The sequence below is a fragment of the Capsicum annuum genome, unplaced genomic scaffold (genome assembly GCF_002878395.1).
Source record: "Capsicum annuum cultivar UCD-10X-F1 unplaced genomic scaffold, UCD10Xv1.1 ctg4710, whole genome shotgun sequence".
NCBI lineage: Eukaryota > Viridiplantae > Streptophyta > Magnoliopsida > Solanales > Solanaceae > Capsicum > Capsicum annuum.
The window spans coordinates 21035-44510 of record NW_025854721.1 but is presented as its reverse complement, the minus strand read 5'-3'; the positions used below and the strand labels follow the sequence as shown (position 1 = coordinate 44510).

Here is a 23476-nt window from a genome sequence, read left to right as displayed (position 1 = left end):
GATCAGTTAAAGGTTATCATATAGATTGAAAATGACGGAGTATACATTTCATTTTCTTTTTGTATTATGGAAACTAATAATGATATTTTTCTCTTATCTTGATGACTACCAACAAAATAAAAATTACACAGGCAGTGATGGATGCTTTTAAAGAGGCATGTGCAGCAACAAGCCCAAGTACAATAGTGATACCAAAAGGAACATTTCCGATGAATAAAGTAAAATTACAAGGGCCATGCAAGGCACCTTTGGAGCTTCAAGTCCAAGCCACTTTACAAGCTCCTCCAGATCCTAAACAACTCACTGGTGAAGGTGAATGGTTCACAATAAATTATCTTGATCATTTCACACTTTCTGGAACTGGTATTTTTGATGGCCAAGGTAAAGCTGCCTGGGCTCAGAATGATTGTGCGAAATCCAAGAATTGCCATCTTCCCAATGTAAGTCTACAATAATTCCCCTTAAATTTTGTGTTCATGCATGGCTTGTTACTCATTCATAAATGAAAGAATAATTTCACTATATCTTCTTTAGAAGTGTAAAGAGGCAATAGTTCAAATACGGAAAAACTAGTTGTCAATTAAGAGAATATCTTTTACACATATATATGTATGTATGTACGTATGAGATGAGCGGTTAGGCATGAATTTGAAAATACAACAACGGAATTTCGACAAATTAGAGAAAATTCAAAGAAATTGTGAGGTAGATAAGAGCATTTGATGGACGTTTAATGTGTAGAAGAAGGGATGGATTTAATTACATGTGATGTGACAGTAAAAAAGTAATGTGACAAATATAATTTCTTAAAGAAAATAAAAGGAAAAAGGGGTTGAAAAATTTCAGCAAAGCAATTAATGGCGACATGGATATATATGACCCAAAACTTAGCAACAAGTGTATATATGGTCCAAACTTGACAACAGGGATATATATGGACCAAAATTTGAATGGCAGAGACATTGGTGAGCTAAACTTGTAACAAAGTTTAGGGGCAGAGACATTGGTGAGCTAAACTTGTAACAAAGTTTAGGGGCATATTTGACCCTTTTTTCTTTATTTAAATCTACCCATTTTACACTTATCATTAAATATGATTAATTATCTAATTTATTTTTTTAAAATATTAAATTTATTATATTTAAAAGGTAATATGATAAAATTACTTTTATCATTTAGTGCTTAATTCATGTGTCAATAGGAAATTGGACAAGTAACAATAGACGGAGAGAATACAATTTATCTAAATATTGAAAAATAAAGTACTAATATTTAATAATAAACTAAAACAGACACAAAATGCTAGATTATCTCTTGATTTTATTGAATAAGTAAAGTCGTATACTAAACAAATAAAGATAGATACAGAAAGTAACAACAAGAATTTAATTTACATTTACCGACATTATTATACTCTCTCCGTTTTATTTTATTTGATCCATTTATTAAATATACATATTTCATTTTGTTTTACGTTTTAGCAAATCAAGATAGTTTAATTACTTTTTGTCGACATTACCCTTAGTATGAATAGGAACATAAAAGAATAATAGTCAAATTTAAATTTTTTAAAATATATTAATAAGATTAATTTATTAAAAAACATCTCTAATTAAATTAAGATAGTCTATATATCTCTATAAATTTCTTTGTATCAGTAATCCTTTAGAATAACATTTTACTATAACAGTTAATTTTTTATTTTTTGGAGAGAGATTTTTAATAGTATTTTATATCATATATTATTTTTTATAACATTTCTCTGCATGAGGAAATTTTTTTTCAGACGAATGACGCCCTACAAAAAGGTCTAATTGTACTACTTAAACTTATGTAAATATTGTGCTCATTGATTTTCCTTTACTCTGACACAGAATTTGAGCTTCAACTTCCTTACGAATTCCACAATCCAAGACATAACTTCAAAAGACAGCAAAATGTTCCATGTCAATGTGAACGGTTGCAAGAATTTGACATTTATGCGAGTTAAAATCACTGCTCCACCGGAAAGCATCAATACCGATGGCATCCACGTTGCAAGATCGAGCAACGTGAACATCACGGATAGTGTAATTGGAACAGGAGATGACTGCATCTCTGTAGGTGATGAATTGGAACAGCTATATATCACTAGAGTCACTTGTGGCCCTGGACATGGTATTAGTGTTGGAAGCCTTGGAAAGACTCCTGGTGAAAAGCCCGTGGTGGGAGTTTATGTGAAGAATTGCACATTTATTAATACTGACAATGGTGTTAGGGTGAAGACATGGCCAGCTTCACATGAAGGTGTTGTCACGGATTTGCACTATGAAGATATCATTGTGCAAAATGTTAGCAACCCTATTGTCATTGATCAAGTCTATTGCCCATACAATCAATGCAACAAAGATGTAAGTACTCATATTCATTTAATATATAACTCACTTTATTTTAATTTATACTCCCTAATGTATGTCGTGATTTCTGAAAAATTATCTCAAATTATTTGTTATTTTAGAATCTTTATTATCTTTTTCCCATTTTACCCTAAATCGTAATTGTTCTTGAAGACTACAAACACTTCAATTATGGGGTGATGACAAATAATAGAGTAAACACTCAATGGTAAGATAGTCAAAACCCTTCCTAATTAATGTTTTCTTAAAGGGAGTAAAAGAGAAACACCACAAATAATTTGAGATGGAGCGAGTATATCTTACTTCCCTTTGTAGTATATTTCAAATAGAATGTCACTTTCGATATTTAATTATTCCATCCTACATAATAAGTTTAAAACTATAAGATTCAAAGCATATTTTGGTATATTATTCATGTATGTCGTTTAAGAAGACCACAAGAATCAAAAGTATCCTTTACTTTTTTAAACTCCATCCGATCAAACTAAGACACATGCACAAAATGAAACAAAGAGAGTATTATCCAGTTAGCTGTTATCTTTTAAGTGACCTATTAATATACAAACTCCTTTACACTAATCAGCCAGGGCGAAGCTAACACCAGTGAAAAGTGCTCAATTGACTACCCTTAGCTGAAAATTTTAGTGTGTCAAATATTACACTCCATTTTTTAGCTGAAAATTTTAGTGTGTCAAATATTACACTCCATTTTTGTACATGTATGATCTATTTAATCTTGAACATCTTTAGTAAAATTTCTGATTCAATCATTGTTGTCAATCAATGTATAAAAATTAAACTCTTGAGAATAAGTTACATTAATTATTTATGTTATTATGGTTCATCATATGTTTATTTTGTACTTTTCGCAGTTGCCATCACAAGTGAAGATAAGCAAAGTGAGCATAAATAACATAAGGGGAACTTCAAGAACACAAGATGCAGTGCTTCTACTGTGCAGTAAAGGAGTACCATGTGAAGGAGTGGAAGTTGGAGACATAGACATTTCCTACAATGGAAAGGAAGGACCAGCAAAGTCTAATTGTGAGAATGTCAAGCCTACTTTTGTAGGGAAGCAGAATCCACCTGTTTGTGCTGGAACTCTATCTGCTTGAGCTTTTTAAATTTATGGTAGCTCCCAAGTTTTATGGGTCATGGGTTAGAACAGTGAAAACAGTTCCTAATGTTTGCATTAGGGTAGACTGTCACATCACACCTTTAGAGGTGCGGTTCCTCCCGGATCTCTATGAATGCGAGATACTTTGTGCACCGGACAGCCTTTTATTAGACTCCAAGATTTGTGCTTCTTTAAGTCCTTTTTTTAAGATGTTAGAATCTACCAGTTTGCACTGGTCCTGCTCAGTGTAGTTGAGCTTTATTTTTTAGAAAAGAAATATAGTTTTTTTTTTTTTGGATATCCTTGAAAAATAGGAAGTGTTCACGTATCAAAGTGTAGAAATAACACATGAATAATACTAATAGGAAATCCTCTTGGCGACAGATTTTTAAACATGAGATTATGATTGGTATCCGATATGAATTTACATTTCAGTTATATAATAGGCGTCTTAATGCCATTCTTTGAGAATGGTAGTTCAATGTAAGTTATGATGCTCTTTCGTTTAGCAACAAGGATTGTGGCGGAGTGGTAAGTACTAACGGCTTCATCTCTAATTATAGGTCTCGGGTTTGAGTCCTTGTGGGTAAGGAGGCTCCTTTATTGTGGAGTTCTTTACCCTCCAATGTGGGACTTCCTGGCACGAACTCGGATTTAGTCAAGACTCTAATGTGGTTACCGAACACCGGGTAGAAAATAAAAAATATATATATAGTTCTTTTCTTACCCAAAAAAACCCAAAAACAAAAGTAAAAAGTGTTTATTTAATTAATTACAGGCAATACACATCAATTAATTCTTTTAATCAATAATCAATAAATAATTAAGATAGGTAGCGGTTTACCTATTTCATTTAGTCAATACAGTGATATTTGCAAACTCTTCTGTTCAGGCATGTCAAACTGAAAACTAGGATGGAAATCACTTTAGAAAATCTCGATCAATATGTAGCTAGTTTAACAAAACCAAGAAGTAATCAAGTTACATAGACTAAAGCCACTGATTATAACCCTACTAATAAGTTGTTCTTTTTTCCTAAGGCAAAATATAATTACAGTAGTTTCTTCAATATAAAGTGATCAGTAAGCAGATATCTCCCAGATAGGTTATGTTGTCCAGACTTATAATCATAAAATAATCATATATTACTTATATCTAACAGACCGGGTCACTTATATTGCCCAGACTAATAATCATAGATTTTTCTACTATATAGAAATATTGCCCAGACTAATAATCATAGATTTTTCTACTATATAGAAATATGGGTAGATGGACGACCAGGGGTATTTTAGTCCAATAAATAATGGTGCAGCTTAGAAATAGTTGTACATTGTACATTAAAACATTCAATTGACGAAAAAACCAAACAACTTCAACTCAATTACTGAAGTATCCTCCATCAATCACATGCCACTATTGGGAAAAGTGACTGCCACGTTGGATTATATTCATACATGAAAATGAATCCCTGTACATTTTTTTTGAATGTGGGCCCTCCTTTGTTGCTAGTGTAAATGATACAAGAAACATAAGGGATACACGAAATCACACTCCAAACAATAAACAAATCACAAGATCCGAGGACCTATTGGAGACCAACTCTCGAATTCAACAACCAACCAATAAAACGAGAAGAACAAAGATGTTTAACACATCAAAACAGCAACCCAAACTATGTTAACAACTACGAGATGATGAACAAGATGAACAATAACAACAACTCACGGGTTGGATTACTAGAACACAAACACATACACGAATACAAGAATTAAAGGGATAGTTAGTGAGATATGGAGGATTACAAGACTAAGAACAAACTGTATATCATACACTAAACCCCTAATGAATGTATTAATCAACACCACACTCTTATGGTGACCGTCAAAGGAATCAACTCACCTCAAGATCCACCGTTTTCAAGAAAAGGTCAATGCTAGCTTTTCCAAGCCCTAAACTACAATGGCTATTCCAAACCCTAACTAAGACTACACTAAGATGTTCCACTCTCAAGAGAGAGGATTTTTAATATTTCATACACTCATCATTCATCAACTAAAAAGAAAACCTAAAATGTCCTACTTATAGTATATATATTACAAAAGAAGATAAAAAAACCACCTTGCCTTAATGAGAGGGGCGGCCATGATGTGTAAATACACTATGTGCAATGTCCAAAATACTCTTAATGGAGGGGCGACCAAGGTGTGTTATAGCTTGAATGAATGGTGCCTCTTCAATGCTCCAAAACCGAGTATGGTTTATACTTTAAGGCTTATGGTTCTCGGGTTAACATTAATGTAAGCATCCAAACAACTTTTCACACACGGGATTGCTTTAAGTCATGTTCAAAACGGGTCTTCCTTGCATATCCTTATGCCTTCGGGGTGACCAAGTTTTGAGCCTTTAAATATTGGCCTCCAAAGATGTCATCAAAAGCTAAGGCGGCCATTTGACTTGTATCATCCTCCCCTCCTTGAAAAAGATTCAACCTCGAATCCATACCTTGCAAAACAAGACAAAGGACAAACAAGCACAACTTCCTCATGGCATGAGGGTTAGAGTTATCACAATAATAAACATCATCATGCCAAGGCGGGACGTACTTGAAATATAACCATGAATTCGTTGTGTTAGTCATGAAAAACTTAGCAAAAACATCACAAAAGACATGGTTATGACAAGTATCAAGAGATAAAGAAACTACAAAGGACTCAATGGTATCTCGAAGTCCTAAAGGTAAGGCTACCTATAACTCAGGGACCATAAAGCATAATTGTTTCATTACCTCTTCAAATAACCTTATCAAACGTGGTGCCACTATTGGTATTAAAGTCCACCAAACATACATAGAATAGTCATTAGAATAAGTGGACCAACCAAAAAGTTTCCTACCCCTACATAATATAAATCCAAAACTAGCATGGATGTCATCATAGGAAAAGAGGTAGTATAGAAAAGAAATAAGTACAAAGGTATACACGGATGGAGATAAGGTATTTAAGCACATACCAATTCTTTCCTCAAAATAAATAAGCAACTTGGCATCCTCAAGTTGGTATTCATGCAATATAAACACAAGTGTGTCAAGCAAGAATGCACATTTAGAAATATTACCCCAAGGAGTCAATGACAACTTTGCCCTCGGGTTTTCAAGAAGGACTACACATTTCTTAATCTTAAGAGTGCTCTCATTTTTCAAAAAGAGATTTCCATCTTTAGGAGGAATGTTTTCACACCATAGTGGGTTAGCATATTGACTGTAGCTTCCAAGGCAAGACATACTATCATTTTCACCACTAGGTTCATTAGGAGTATTTATATCATCTTCAAACAAGGCATTATACATAAAGAGAGCATGATCTAACCCGCGGGCAGATTTGGAACAAGTAAGTTCTTCACTCTCTAAAAGACAATTGTTAAATTTCAAGGAGGTTTCAAGCACAAGATTATCCCAAGAATAGCTCTCGGGTTCACTCCCCTTTTATTGACCAACATTTTCAAATACTTCACTCACTTGAGTTCTATTAATCACATCACACATATACTCAAGTGGTGGACAACTTTCATAAATAGGTTGATTAACACTAATTACACAAGATGATGTACTTCCGTTCAACATATAGGCTTCAACACTAGGTGCACATAAATTGATCTTACAAGAAGAGTCAATTTGGTCATCAATAGGATCAACTATTATATCCACACTCACAACATGTACATCATCAACAAAAGTCAAAGAATCATTGGACTCACAAGTAAGTAAGCTACTCCTCACACTCAATGGGATACTAGCCACACAATTATCATTTACATACATAAAAATATAAGAGTTAGCTATTTTACCTTGAAGTTCTTGAGTAGATTCTCCTTTGTCAGGTTGTGAAGGTCCTCCACAAACTTAGGCGACAACTTCACTTCGACATTTCCCTCCTTCACTTGCTATGTTGGTACCTACACAAATGTCCTTAGAAATAGAAGGACAAACAATGTTATCTCAGTTTGGTGGCAATCCCCCACTTCGCTCTACACAACCTTTTTTTTTCCACTCTCGGATTACCACCTTGCACACCCTTACTCCTCTCAATATTTTGTCTCTCTTCATCATTCTAATTGGATTAGGTTAACACTTCTCTTTGTGTACCGGGAAGAATATACGTCACAAGGTGGTTTTCCCATGAGTCTCTTACAATATTAGGCCAATCTTGCACATTTAGAACCTTATGTTGTGCAAACTAATTGGCACCTAAGCATACATGACCATAAGTCAAGGAAAGAATATTGCACCACACCTCCTCATGGTATTCAAATTGGGAGAAGATAATTTTTATCCTTTCGGTAACCTTAAACCCGTCCAAGGAGTATGGAACAAGTAAATACTCTCGAAATAACCCCAAGTAGTCAACCATTGATAGAAAGATGTAGTTTTAGAGTACCTATCATTTAACATTATGAGGCATCCCGGTATCCCATAAATGGTCACCGTTTTGGAGTGTACACTCCTTCTCGAATTAACATTGTAAGGCACACGAGTATCCCTCAGTTTTAGAGATGCATATCCTCTTCTCTTCGTAGGACAGTCTCCACTAGAGCTAGTATAACCATTCACACTATATCGACCTTGATAAGAAGTACTACAAGGTGAAGAATGTGAAATTTCACACTCTTCACATGTACTCTCATCATAGCTCTTATAAGCTTTGCGAATAAAAGGGTTATACCTAACACCAAGTCTAGGTTCAGAGTGGGAAGTGTAAGACTCCTCGCATGCCCCAACATCATCATAAGAACCATCACGAGGTCCTACATAATTTCCAAATTCACCATAAGCACTAGGTACTTCATTTCCCTCATTTTCTCCGCTAAAACCGCGTCCCTCAAATCTGCCTAAGTTTTTATCATGGCTATTTTCATAGCCTCCGCAATCTCCCTCAACTTCGTAACCATAAAACCCCTCACTACAATCATAGTCTTCCATGTTGTAGTCACAATAATCCCCGGCTATCGAATACATATTCTCCTTTTATCACCTTTGTACCTATACAATGAACAAACAAGATTAGTAGTAAATGCTTCTCACCAACACTCGCATACACTCACCTTTGTGATTCTCACAATTAGAGCGGCGAATATTGAATGTTGCTTATACTCCAGTAGTCAATAGGATGTCAATTATACTTGGCAACCGGAATGAATTCTTGTTTGATCGACTCAAGACACAAAAATAAAATTTACTTATGAACTTGAAACAAGAAGTTACTATGAGTTAAAAACGAGAAAAACAAACAAATAACGAATACATAAAAGAAACGGATTCAACAATTAATCTACAACTAAGTAGGTGATTACTAGTTGTTAATTAATTTTAGAATCAAGACATGAAACTAATGAAACAATAAAATGAAACTAAGAATCTAAAATTTGAGCTTAATAAAGTTGCGTGACCAGTAAAATGATGATGTGGAAGCCATGTATTGGTTGCGGTTTCTATAATTTATTTTCCAAAGTCTAAGTCTTGACCCCTTTTTAATTTGGATTGGTCGAATTTATTTTAAGGAGGGAAGAATAAGTCTTGGAGTCTTTTTTTCAAGTTTCAAATTTCAAGACTTGACTTTTGTAGTACTTTTCCTTAACACTTGGACCCTTGTATCATCAAAAGTGGTTGAGATGTGATTGATAAGTCCTTGGTGGGTGAAAGGTCTTTCAAGACTTAACAAGTTCTTACACTTTTTTCCTTCACTCTTTTGGATCAAACTTTCACTTTATGATTAACAAGGTATGAAGGATGTGAATAACATCAAGAATACAACAACCACAACAAGATCACATCAACAAAAACATCCAACCTAAGTCCACAAGAATGTCATCACACGACCAAGACAAGAACATCAACTCTCGGCCACCTTTTTTTGTTCACAATAATAACTTTAACTTTTCAAGCTCAAAGCTAGATCTAGACTCAAAGTGTTAGCGAAGAACAAAACTAACACTTAAAACAACAAAATAAATAAAAGATACTTAGATCTAGACTTACAAACAAGTCTCGGCCAAGACAACAACAAGAACAATAACTTTCTCGGCCAAGAACAACAAGAACACCACATCTATTTTTTTTTTTGTATTTTCAAGTAAGCTAGCACAAGATTAATCTTGTGGAAACAAAATTAAGCCATACTCTGATACCAAATGATATAATAAACACAAGGGATACTCGAAATCATACTCCAAACAGTCCACAAATCACAAGATTCGAGAACCTATTGGAGACCAACTCTCGAATTCAACAAACAACCAACAAAACGAGATGAACAAGGATGTTTAACACACCAAAACAGCCAACCCAAACTATGCTAACAACTACAAGATGATGAACAAAATAAACAACAATAAGATGAACAATAACAATTCACAGGTTGGATTACTAGAACATAAACACATACACGAATACAAGAATTAAAAGGATAGTTAGTGAGACATGAATTATTACATGATTAAGAACCAAATGTATATCATACACTAAACCCCTAATGAATGTATTAATCAACACCATACTCTTACGGTGACCGCCAAGGGAATCAACTCACCTCAAGATCCACCATTTTCAAGCAAAGATCAATGTTAGCTTTTTCAAGCCCTAAAATACAATGGCTATTCCAAGCCCTAACTAAGACTACAATAAGGTGTTCTACTCTCAAGAGAGAGAATTTTTAATGTTTCATACACTAATCTTTTATCTACTAAAAAAGAAGACCTAAAATGTCCTACTTATAGTATATTACAAAAGAAGAAAAAAAATACCACCTTACCCTTAACGAGAGGGGCGGCCATGGTGTGTAAATACACCATGTCCAATGTCCAAAATATTCTTATTAAAGGAGTGGCCAAGGTGTGTTATAATTTGAATTAATGACGCCTCTTCAATGCTCCAAAACCGAGTATGGTTCATACTTCAAGGCTTGTGGTTCTCGGGTTAACATCAATGTAAGCATTCAAACAACCTTCCACACACGGGATTGCTTTAAGTCATGCTTAAAATGGGCCTTCCTTTCATATCCTTGTGCCCTCGGGGTGACCAAATCCTTAGCCTTTAGATGTTGGCCTCCAAAGATATCATCAAAAGTTAAGGCAGCCATTTGACTTATATCATAGTGTACTTGTTTGGGAGGTTTTCTGAAAGTAGCAACAAGACCATTCAATTTTTTTGTTCTCTTTTAAAACTAGCATGAATCCAATTTAATATTCTATATAAGTATTCACTAAATATATAAAAATGGTAATTTCTTAGTTTTAATTTAGTGTTTTTATTAAATCAAGCATGAAATTTAGAAAATTAAATTTTGATCTTAAATTAAAGATTATTTAATTTATTAAAATATTCTTCAAATATAGGTTTAGTATATAACCAACACCTTAAATTTGTTTGAATACTCTATTTAGACATTCGAGCTAAGTAGATCTGTGCATGACTCGATTTGGATCGATTTTAGTCATTGTCGAATTAAAATTTCAAATTTTAATTTGTTAAAATCCTTATCCTAACTCAATACATTTTAGGTCCAAATCAATCTATGTTTTATTATTTCAATTCGATTTTACCAATGATTTGTTTGATTTTGAAATTTCAACAAGTAACTATTTTTATTTTTATTTTAGAGAAAATATAAAAAAATAACAAAATCATAAATTTAGGCTTTAAATAACCTAAAGGAAACATTGCATTGTAAGTTTAAAGTAAAATTAAAATTCAATCACAGTTCAAGTTTGAGAGAGTAAGTTTGTATTTTGTACTCTATAAAAAGTTTTTAAATTAAAATACTAAAATTGTGGTTTAGGTTTTTTAAGTAATTAGTAAATATTAAATTATTATTATATATATATATATATGTTTATAAATATATATTTTTTTTTTGTCAATTCAAATTGCAAACATACCCAACCATATTCTTTGAAAAATCAAAATATTTTAAAATTAGATTAATAAATTGATTCGAGTTGTTTCAAATTCACTTATCCAAAATGCTTCGAATTGATTCGATTTGAGTACAGTCCTAGAATTAAGCCTTGTGTCAATCGAACACCTAAACATCTAATAAAGTATCCTAATTAGACAATTTCAATTTTGATATTTTTTTTTGTATTCTCATCCGTTTATTAGGTAATTAAGTTAACCATATAAAACATATCATCTCCTTTAGTTTTGTCCATTCACCTCAATAAGTTATAAAATCCATGATGGTTTCTACTTAAAATTGATGCGCACAATTAAATGAGATTGCATATTTTATGTGATTAACTTAGTTATCTAATAGAAAAATTAAAACACGAGCGCACAATTTTTTTGTTCAAAATTTGAATCAAATATATTTAATTGAAACACTTTATTTATTAGAAGTTAGGGTGTGCAAATGGAACAGGGTTTTAGTTATCTAATAGACAAATGAAAACATGAACGAGCAAACTTTTTTCAAATTTTGAATCAAAAGTATTTAATTGAAACACTTTATTAATTAAAAGTTGAGGTGTACAATTGGAACAAAGTTTAGTTCAAGTGAAATAAAATATCCTAACAAGTTTAAAAAATTGACTATATGTTAAGCCTGAATTTTATGATGTTAAACAAGTGACATAAGCTTTTAATAAAAAAAATTCAAACTATAAAAATAGACATTCATTTTTTTTTCAACATCTTATAAAGAAAAATAGTATACTTGGAATGGAATGGGGGTGGGTTGGGGTGTAACTTTACATTTAAATAGAAACTATATTTGAACTTCCTTTCATTAAACAATTGAATGTAATCTATATTTAATTAAAATAAGTTTGATTTATTTTTCATACTTATCAAATTGAAAGTTGATAGACAAAAAGTATATTTTGGGTTCAATTTACACCACTGACAATTTTATTTTTTTACATTTTAAAATTAACCAAATCAAAATTTACTACAACCAATTAAGTGTTGGTAGGATAGCTACAAAATTCATGTTGATATCTTTATTATTTTTTTAAATAGAAAAATATTAAGAGAAAAACTTATATCGAGATATAATTGATTTAAAATTTCTAGCAATTATGTTAGGCTTCTGCATGCACAATCTTCAAATTATCTAGTATTATTACTTATATCTCACAGTACCGTCCACATTTGGTTTCATGGTCGTGAACTCAAAGGTCAAAGACCTTCCCACTACCTTTCTAATTAAACATCTCTATTATCCAAGTAATATACCTATTACAGATCGTTCACCACTATTACCATTTAGACTATGATAACTTATGTTACGGTCAAGTCAATCCTTTACCTTTTCTGACTGAATATTTTTTTTTGTCCCTGATTATCCTTTAGCATTCCGTCAACACTCATTTGACTAGTACTTTAAATTGTTCCATATTATTTTTAGTTCTCTCAGTTTTCTGCTTGTGGAATTTCATTGGATTGTAATTATTATATTATTCTTTAGTGACCTTTTATTGTCATACATGACATGGGAAGGTTGATTGGCGAAGCGATGTGTTAATGATCCCCCAGTTACTTTCTATATTTCCGCACTATTTCGGAGTTTAGAGTTTTTCGTCTATAGCCGTCTCAAGTTATTTATGAATTATTGGAGCCAATAGTTTGGTGTATCACCCCATGTGTTTGCCTACCTTATTAGAGCCTAAAAACGAGCCTATATGACTCTTATATCATGTAGAAGTAGTTTAAGACGAGTTTGGGTATGTCAAAGGAAGCTCTAGCATCGAATGCAGGTCATGCGTCACACCTGGGAAGGTCCCCCTAGCCCCCGCACTGCTGCAACTCGGGAGGGCACACTAGTTTGTCCTCGTGCTAAGATCCGCACCGCACAGGTGTGGATCTGACATGATTCGAACTACGACCTAGTCATGTTGGGTATCTCAAGTCTAACCAGGACTGGAGACCACCCCCAATACCCAATTCAACCAACCAATATACAACCCGTATTGGATGAATTTCGAAAATGTAACAAGATAAGGTATTAAAATTGAGATCACCCAACCAAGTCACATCGCACAAACCAATCTAAACAACCATAATATACCCAAGTCTACAATTGTCCCTACAAAACCTCTAAACCATGTCCAAAAATATCTAGTTGGGACATGCCCCCGACCATAGCCAAAAACAAATGTCAAGAGAATAGTAAAAGCATACGATAAACCATAACATGAAATAGGCCTTCCAAAGAATGGAAGCTTACCACTTCAGTCAGACTCAAGCTGTCTCCAAATCACTAAGTCACTGAGCAAAATATGTGATTATATGGCCGGTTCCTGCATCGTGTGAGGATACATTGCCCGAAGATAGGTTAGCGGGTGAACGCTAATATGTACTCAAGAGTAAAAATAAAATAATTCCATTATTCAAAACCAAAGTAAATAACCATATGCAATCACACAAACACACACACACACACACATATATATCATGCTGAGAAAGCGAACCGGATTTAGCAGGCATTTGAAACCATTTCCTGAATTGTGTATCTTTACTATCTTAATTCACCTACGGGCTATATGGGTCAAGTGTTACCCTCTGGATGAGCCCTAGTGCGTATAGCCGCACAAACTAAAGATACCATAGGTGGACGGGGATTTTCTTGTACCCTTCGCCTTTGATGATACATATATACGTGTATATACTTGGGGGATTCCCTTGTACCCCACAAGTACGTGGTCATCGAGACCGATCCTTATGTTGGCAAACATGAATTTCTAATGTCAACCTTTCAGACTCACACCTTCATGGCTAGCTATCAAAACCCGCTATTATTGGTCAATTAAAACATTTAACATATAATCAAACCACCAATTCCAGAAGTCAATTATTAAGGCATTAGTTAGTGGTATCGTCATACCGACTATAGCTTGTAAGTAATGTCATTAGCCAATACTTAGGGGGATTTCTATGTACCCTATAGACTCCATTATAAATATTACTTGGGGGGATTCCAGTGTACCCCAGAAGTTTTTCGTTATAAATTCACTTAGGGGATTCTCGTGTAACCCAAAAGGTTTTCAAAATCATCCTTAACTATTCAACCATTTATACCATGCTTTAGTTTTAAAAGTAGTAAATCAAACCAAACACTTTGGGGATTTCATTGTACCCCTATCATCATAGTTTATAATTAACCAATACCATGGATACTAAGGCCTTTCTAAGTTATTTAAAACCATTTAAACCAATTTAGATTCCATTACCATATTATGCAATGCAAAGTTTTCAATAGAAGACAAACTATGTGACAAAACCATTCTCATAGACATTTTAACCAACATGTTGAGGGCATATAGTTTTCAAAATTAAAACCAAGAACCAATTAACCATTCCCATACAACGACATGTTCAAACCAATATTCTAGCATGTAAATCCATTAATAGAACATGGGAAAACATTATCCAACCATTAGTAACCAAAACCCCCACCATATATTTCAAAACCAATGCAAACCCACAATAATGCCATGAAAATCATTAAATAAAACATGCTTTTAGTTTGAAATAATAATGAGGAAGGAGTAACATGCATTGTTTACGAAGATTCACGGAGAGAATTTGGTCTTTAATCCTCTAGATGAACACTTGAAGAAAACCCTAGCCCAATCTTCTTGAGAGGGTTTAGAGGGAGATTTAGGAGTTTTGATATTTCAAAGTGTGTAATAAGAAGCTACAATGTGATATAAGATTTGGGGAATTAAGGGTTTTAGGGAGGGAAATATTCGAAATACCCTCATCTTAAAAGCTAGAAAAAATAGGTGCAGGAGGGTACAACTAGACCAGCCAAACCATACCCTAAACCTATGAGTGGTGCCCTCTACTCGTACCCTAGGCAGCAAGTTGGACTCCAACACTATCCAACATACAATCCCAAGGGACAACTCATATCCATAACATATGATTGGTACCCTTAAATTGTACCCTAGGCAACCTACTAAGGGCTTGACACACTGAGAATCATATAAGTCCATAACCTATCTCGTACCATCATCATACAACTAGTATGATATCTACTCATACCTTGTACAGAAAAAGCCAAAACCATACTGAGTAACATATGACCAAAACCCCTAAATCGTACCCACATCACATGAATGTAAGCATGAGTTAGATGTTGTCCAAAAAGTTCAAACTCAATAAATTTCTAGGGGTGAAAACCCAGGGTGTTTCAGTCTCCCCATATGGGATAATTTGTCCTCGAATGACGGGTAAAGGTAAACATAATCAAGATCTCAAGACAATATTACCTCTCAAATTCACCTTTAACAAAGTTAGAAAACAAAGACATTAAGGAATCGCTATTTTCTTTAACCAAGACAGATTATAGAGATGTTAAGAATACATACGTATTTTAAGCAAGATTATCCGAAATGGAGAACAAATATGGATACTTGAACTTCATGTCCTCTTTTCCGCTCCCCAAGTAGCCTTTTCCTCCACAACCCATGCATTTAATCTAATATCCCCTAAATACGGCCACACCCTTCACCAAACTTTCAACACGAAGACAACACTTCTCCATTTCAACCTCCTAACTCCCCGCACAATTACATAACTAGAGGGCTTGAGTATAATCGTATATCCATCCCATGTTACAGACTTATTAGGAGTTAAATGTGCTAGTGGAAGCCATTTGTCCCTATACTTTACACCATTTTGATAATACCACCCCGTCTATCACTATAATAAAGAAACCTCAGCTCTTAATCAAAGAGCTTTGACCATATAACAAAATGGTTGGGTACCTACCAATCACCATGCTCTAACCTATCTCTACTACAACCACTCTTTGGATTTTATCACCAAAATTAACACCTTTAATCACTATCCTAAAGGTTTTCACCATACCTCCCTTCTGCAACTATTTCAATTAACAACATTCATCTCATTCTTCCATCTACACTCATAACCTTAGCTCTAGTAGTCACCCTAGAATTTCACAACAAAGGTAATTTACTCTCTCATCCAAAACATCACTATACTTCCAAGGTTATACCATCCTAACATAAGAAGGGTAACTAAGGATCTAGAGTATAAGTATCAATAAGGAGAGGGTGGGGTTACTTCTCAATTATGACTCCTATCTGTCTTACTACCCAAGGTGGGACCTACAAAATAAAATACAGTACTATAAGAATGAGGTAATCTAAAGAAACTACCCAGGTTATAAATAAAGGATTTCTCCAACATAAACACACCATAATACGAGTCCTTAGGACTGGGTACCAAATGAAATGCGGTTGCATACATCTTAGGTAGTGTAATGTAATGCCAAGATTCATATTCAGGGAACAAAGCAAAGATTGTCGCTTGAAACTACTATTTCTTAAAACTAGGTATGACGTAAGACATGAATATATGAATCATGAGTATCATGGCATAGAGCTTCAACACCTGGAAGCTTGAATTTCTGAGGACCATTATTGCCTTTAATTCAGAGGCTGAAGTATGGACATACGGGATACATAGAATGTGGATCTTAGGCATAAGTATTATTAAAATGCATGCAAAACTAAAAGAGTGCACTCTTAATCGAAATAGGAGGGAATCACTAGAATAGGAGTAAATTTACCCCAAATTTTCCTTGAAGTCCACTGCTAGCAAAAAAAGTAAGATTATCCTTTCGATCTCTATCTTACTACACTTACAACACAACACTCTGCTCTAAAGGGTATTACTATGGATGTGTACTAGGTAAACTTGGCTCTTTTATACCTAAAACCTCATCTATCCATATTCTACCTGGGGTCCAGCATAGCCTCACAAACCCCAAGCCATAACCCATTTAATGACTTAGTCCTAATCTATCAGTTCAACCTGGACCTCCGACCTTTATTTCACAACTTTCCCACTCCTGTATCTCCTGAGTCATCAACCCCATCTCTTTCACACACCCTATCAAGCCTACCAATAAACCCCCATAACTCTCACCTAGCTATCCTCGAACTAGCATACTTCCTTCACCAAAATCAACATCTAAGGTTCAAACTTAGTGTCTATCAACTATCATGTACTACCTACTAAGTACTCTGTAAAAAATATAGGTATATAGTCCACCCTACAAGGAGGTCACTCTAAATTCCTTATTCACCTGTCGATAACCTATATATACCCGGAGGAAACCATCCTCCCTTACGTATAAAAGAACGAAAACACCCCATAGAGAAACACTAGGGTAGAAAAACCCTTCTCAAAGGATACTCCATCAGTTCTATAAGATTTTTTAACTTAACTGGAGTCATTCTATTAAGAGGGATAGGGACAAAATGAGTGTTCAAAGGAGATCAATCCTATAATCGATTTCCCCATTGGGTGGAATACCAAGAAGTTCATGAAGGAATGCCTTAGGAAATTCACTCACCACTAGGATGGAATATAAGAAACGACCCTCCGAGTTAGAACCTTTAACCCAAACCATATAATAGAGACACACCTTAGAGATCAATATCTGAGATCTAAGATATGATATGAACCTCTCCTTAGGAACTAGGGAACCATTCTCCCACTCAATAACCAATTTTCTAGGGAATTTAAAGACGGCCTTACGGGTCTAATAGTCTAGAAAGCATAGCACAAGTGTAACCAATCCATCCTCAACATGAAATTGAAATCAACCATATCTAATTCAAATATATCTACCAAAATTTCCTTACTATCGACAGATACCACAACCCTTATAGACTCCTCTAGCAATCACAAAGTTATTTACTGGGGTAAAAATAAGAAAGGAGTCTAAAATATACTCGAGACCAACACTAAAATGCATAGCCACAAAGGGGGTCACATAAGAGAGAGGGGCCCCGGATCAAGTAAACAGTATACTTCATGGGAAAAGAGTTTCAACATACCAACAATGACATCAAGAGATTCCTTGAACTCCTGAGGGATAATGAGATCATCAGGATGATCCCGACCAGTGCCGATGCCCGAAGTAGCACCCCTTGGTGCAGGAGCTAGAGAAGTGGCAACCGGTATCCTATTTTACCCCAACCACTACAAAAAAATAGCATTTAGTAATGAAATTTACCGACCGATCATATTTTGTCACTGAATAGCAACAGATCAACAATAAAAAAATCATTTTTTTTGCGAGCATAGCAAGACTCTTTTTAATTTATGATATAGAAATAGATCACCGATGGATTTATTTTTTTATCACCAAATATTAGCATGAACATTTGGCACCTTAATTTTGTGATGAACTTAGCAATAAATATTTATAATTATTTTAATTAATAGGTAGCAACGGATTTAACAACAAAATATTTCATCACTAAGCCTTAGAATATTTGTATAAATTTTTATTTATTATTAGCGACGGAAAAATCTGTCACAACTATTTATATAGTTTTAATAAATATATTTTTATAATCTAAAATTTCTAGGGATGTACACTTTCTCATTATTTTCGCTTTCCCTTTCTCTCTCTACCGTGACTAGCTCTCAGTACTCTCTACAAAACTACAACCACAACTTTGAAGTGTGAGAATCAGTAACAAAAATGTTTGAGACCTACATTTTGGACATTGAATCAGGTAAGAAAAATATTTTATCTCTCTAAAATATGTAGATTTGGACAATCTGAAGAATCTCAGAATTTCGTATGTTCTTTTTGTTTTCGTTCCTCATTTTTTTTTTTGAAAATTGAGTTTTTTTTTTCATATTTTGCCCTTATTCTACTTTACCCCATTGTAAATTTGCAATTTTTTGATTTTATTGGCTCTGTGGACCGAGTCTAGGGTTCATACAAGCATATGGGGCTAGGGTTCATGCAAATATTTAGGGGCTAGGGTTCATGCAAACATTTGGGATTATTATATTTTCATTGTTTGTGTTATTTATCTATTTGTATTTTTTTTAAAAAATATAATAAATTCTGCAATTGCTACTAAGATATGTTGAATCTGTCATAGCTGCTAAATAAGGGACTCATTTTTTTTTATAAGCTCATACCAAATTATTAATAAATTTAGCTTTTTATATCTAGGCACCTTGGAGATATTGACTAGTCACATCTTCAGATGCATTACTTTATATGGTGTTAGTTGACCTTGAGGGTATTATGAAATCTATCTTAGATTGTGAATTAGTCTATGAAATTAGCATTATCTTATGTAAAATGATAATTATGTTTAATTTCTGGGTATCTAAGTTGACCAATGATATTTCTAATGAGAAAGGCACTTACTTCTATTTTAGTTAATATCTTACAATTTGATATTTCTAAGTTAAAGGTAGTTTCTCACTCTAAATTCTTGATTTTTTAGCTATCCTTATTTTTCCTGAGGCCTTCAACTATCGATGCCTATATTAGTAGCTGTTAAATATGTAGATTGAAGATAATCGTATTAACTGATTAGTTGGTTGCCTCATCTCAAAGTGCTAATTTTGTATTTGGATCATCTCTGCTTTTGTTTGTGTTAGGGAGAGAGGTGAAATGACCATTTTACACAGCTAAATAATTACAGCTGCTGTAAGACATTGAAAGAAAAGTTCACGTGCATTTGTTCAGTAAGTTACTTATTAAACATTGTCTTTTATATATAGAACTACATGTATGTAGATGGTGTTGTGGATTATCTTACTCACCAAGTGTTAGTAGATTGGTTATAAGGCTTTTATTGTAGGAATGTTCTATTTTTTGAGTGCCTATACATAATAAGTGTGTGTATAATATTACTTATACGTCATGTTGGCTATGCATTAAGTTCCATACTCATGTTACATCCATTTGACATGGGTATGTCTGGGAAGTGAATGAATGGTATATGTAATATAGATCTTTGTTATGTTGCAGATATGGTTTGAGTTGATGGTAGTTACATAAAAAGGTTAAGAAAATGTAGGATCTAGGTAACGTGTGCATGTATCTCACTTGATGTGTTTAAGTTGTTTGAACTAGCTATTATAATGTGCCATTAAATGGTATATGAAATAGTCTTAAAATGATGCAAATAAGATATATCATTCTATTTTAAATTATAGTATTTGACAAGTACAGTACCATAACTTTCTCTTACCCTGTTACCTTACTTTCTTTGTTTATTATTCATCTTCATCAAAAGAAAAAAAAGGAAAACATAGTTTGTTTACTCCTTTTCATTTTCATTTTTTGTTCTAAATATATGGTTATATGCACCTACTCACCATGGTTCTTGTATTTAGCTGAATTTTATCTTGAGCTGAACTACTAAGCTATTGCTGATAAAGAACGATATGGTAGAATGTGCATTTTTGTTTTCTTCTTCGAGCTACCTCTAATGATTAATTATTTTTGTTTTCTTTTTTGAGAACTTTACTTTAATTATCACTGATTATCGTGTTTCTTTATTTAAACAATTAATTAAAACATGAATAATCTAGAGCATTGTTGGATGTATGAGAGGTTAGATGGTCGAGGGACTTTATACTCTAGTTTTATTACGGTGTGAATGAATTTATCCAATTCGTATGTTCTCAACAGAATTGCATGAGTGGTGAATGTCACCTTTATTATTCTGGATTTATTGAGAACTATTTTATTTGGAAGCATCAAGGGAAAAATGATGTTATAAGTGGGACTTGTTATGGTAATAACTTGTATGGTGGTGGTCAACTTGAATTAGGAGAAAATCCATACCGACAAATGATTTTGGATGCAGTTGGTCCCAACTTTTTCCAGGGTTTGAGTTGGCAATCTTATAGCAATATTGAACCTGAGTCATCTTATCCATTTGAACATTTAATAAAGGAAGATCCTAATCCTATATCTCAAAAGTTTTATTATTTTCTACAGGTCATCGATGTAAAATTATATCCCGGTTCATATATTTATCTCTCAACTTACAGTTGTCTCTAGAATGTTAAATATTAAAATGGAATGTAATATGTCACAGAGACGTTATAACCAGATGATACTATTGCTTAACGAGGATTTACCTGAAGATAACATAGTGCTTGATAGCTATTATTAGACCGTGAAACTAGTGTATATCTTGGGTTTGCCAGTTAGAAAGATTTATTGTTGTGAATTAGGATGTATGTTGTACTGGGGTAATGATGAGCACCTTACAGCTTATAAATTTTGTAGCAATCCAAGGTATAAGCATTGTGTTGGCTCTCGTAAGAGAAAATTGGTCGCTTACAAGAAAATGTATTATTTTCCTTTGATTTCGAGATTGCAAAGATTATATGCATCCCATGCTAAAGTTGCCGACATGAGATGGCATCATGAGCATAAAAAAAAGAATGGTCTGATGCGTCATCCATTAGATTTTGAGGCTTGGAAGCACTTTAATGAAACTCATCCCTTTTTTGCCGCTGAACCAAGAAATGTCAGATTAGGGTTATGTACGGATGGTTTTCAACCATTCAATTAGTCTGGAAGGAAATATTCCTCGTGGCCAGTAATTGTCACTTTATACAATTTACCTTCAGGAATGTGCATAAAAGAAGCTTATATGTTCTTAACAATCATTGTTCCAAGTCCGAGCGATCCTAAACATAAAATTGATGTTTATCTACAACCTCTAATAAAGTAATTGAAATTGTTGTAGGAGACCGGTGTGAAAGTATTTGACATCTTAAAAAATCAAAACTTTTAATTAAGGGCAGCTTTGATATGGACAATTAGTGACTTTTCAGTATATTCTATGTTATCACGATGGAGTATCGTGGGTAAGTTAGCATGTCCGTATTGTGTGGAGGAAACACAATCCTTTAGATTACACCATGGAAGAAAACAATCTTGGTTTGATTGCCATAGAATGTTCCTTAAACAACATCACCTATTTAGGAGAGATCGAAAGCACTTTCTTAAAGGCCAGACTATCAAAAGACCCCCACCATCATATAGAATAGGGAATGAAATTTTGAACCAAATTTGTAATTTGGGGATAAGAAATATAACAGAGTAGCTGCAGAAGAAGTTAATCAAAGAATATGTAAGACATGTGGTTGGAAAAAGCAAAACATCTTTTGGGATTTGCCATACTGGAGTTCTAACATGATCTGACATAATCTTGATGTCATGCTTATTGAGAAAAATTTCTTTGATAATGTATATAATACTTTTTAAATTTTGATGACAAAACCAAATACAATCTATAGTCACGTCTAGATACAACAAAGTATTATGATCGACCTCAGTTGGTAAAACATAGTACTGGACAATATCCAAAAGCAGTCTATACAACAGACAAGGAATCAAGATCTATCTTGTTTAATTGAGTGATAGGCTTAAAGTTTCCAGATGGGTATGTTTCAAATTTGGGTAGATTGCCAGACACAAATGTGAAAAGGTTATTTGGTATGAAAATTCACAATTTTCATGTGTTCATGAAATGACTAATGTCTATTGCTTTTCATGAACTACTTCCTAGTAATGTGTAGCCGACACTTACAGAATTGAGCTATTTTTTAAGGATCTTACTTTGACCACTCTACGAGTGGATGATATGGTGCAATTAGAGGGAGATATTTTACAAATTTTGTGCAAGTTAGAATGTATATTTTCTCCTGGGATCTTGGACTCAATGGAATATCTACCTGTTCCCCTTCCATATGAAATAAGGATATCTAGACCTGTGCAGTATCGATGGATGTATCCTTTTGAAAAGTAAATGTGAAACTCTATGTCGAACTTGTGACAAATATTTAATACATAACTTTTAAATGTAATGTTCCATATTTTTAGTATATAGTATCTGGGAACTCTTAAAAGGATGAGTGAGAATAAAGCTAGTGTTGAGGGTTCCATTTGTGAAGCACACTTGATGATGGAGGAAACACAATTGTTTTCTCATTATTTTGAACCTCATGTCATGTCATGTAATCATAATGTGAATCTTAATGACGATGGTGGTGTTGTGGAAGATCTTAAAAGAAATCGTTCAATATTCTCCCATCAAGGTCGACTATGGGGAGAAGCGGAAAAATGAGATTTAACTCTAGATTAAATCAAGG

The 23476-nt window shown here is 33.8% G+C and overlaps 1 protein-coding gene across 1 annotated transcript; it reads left to right on the top strand.

Moving 5' to 3' along the window:
- Positions 1–131: 131 nt before the first annotated feature.
- On the top strand, positions 132–3911 carry LOC107854126 (polygalacturonase-like; the record flags this gene model as incomplete). The annotated part of the gene is given in 3 exon segments (XM_047403702.1): positions 132–440; positions 1875–2390; positions 3269–3911. Coding segments are annotated over 3 exon segments (1068 nt in total), but the record flags the coding sequence as incomplete, so codon positions are not given.
- Positions 3912–23476: the final 19565 nt, after the last annotated feature.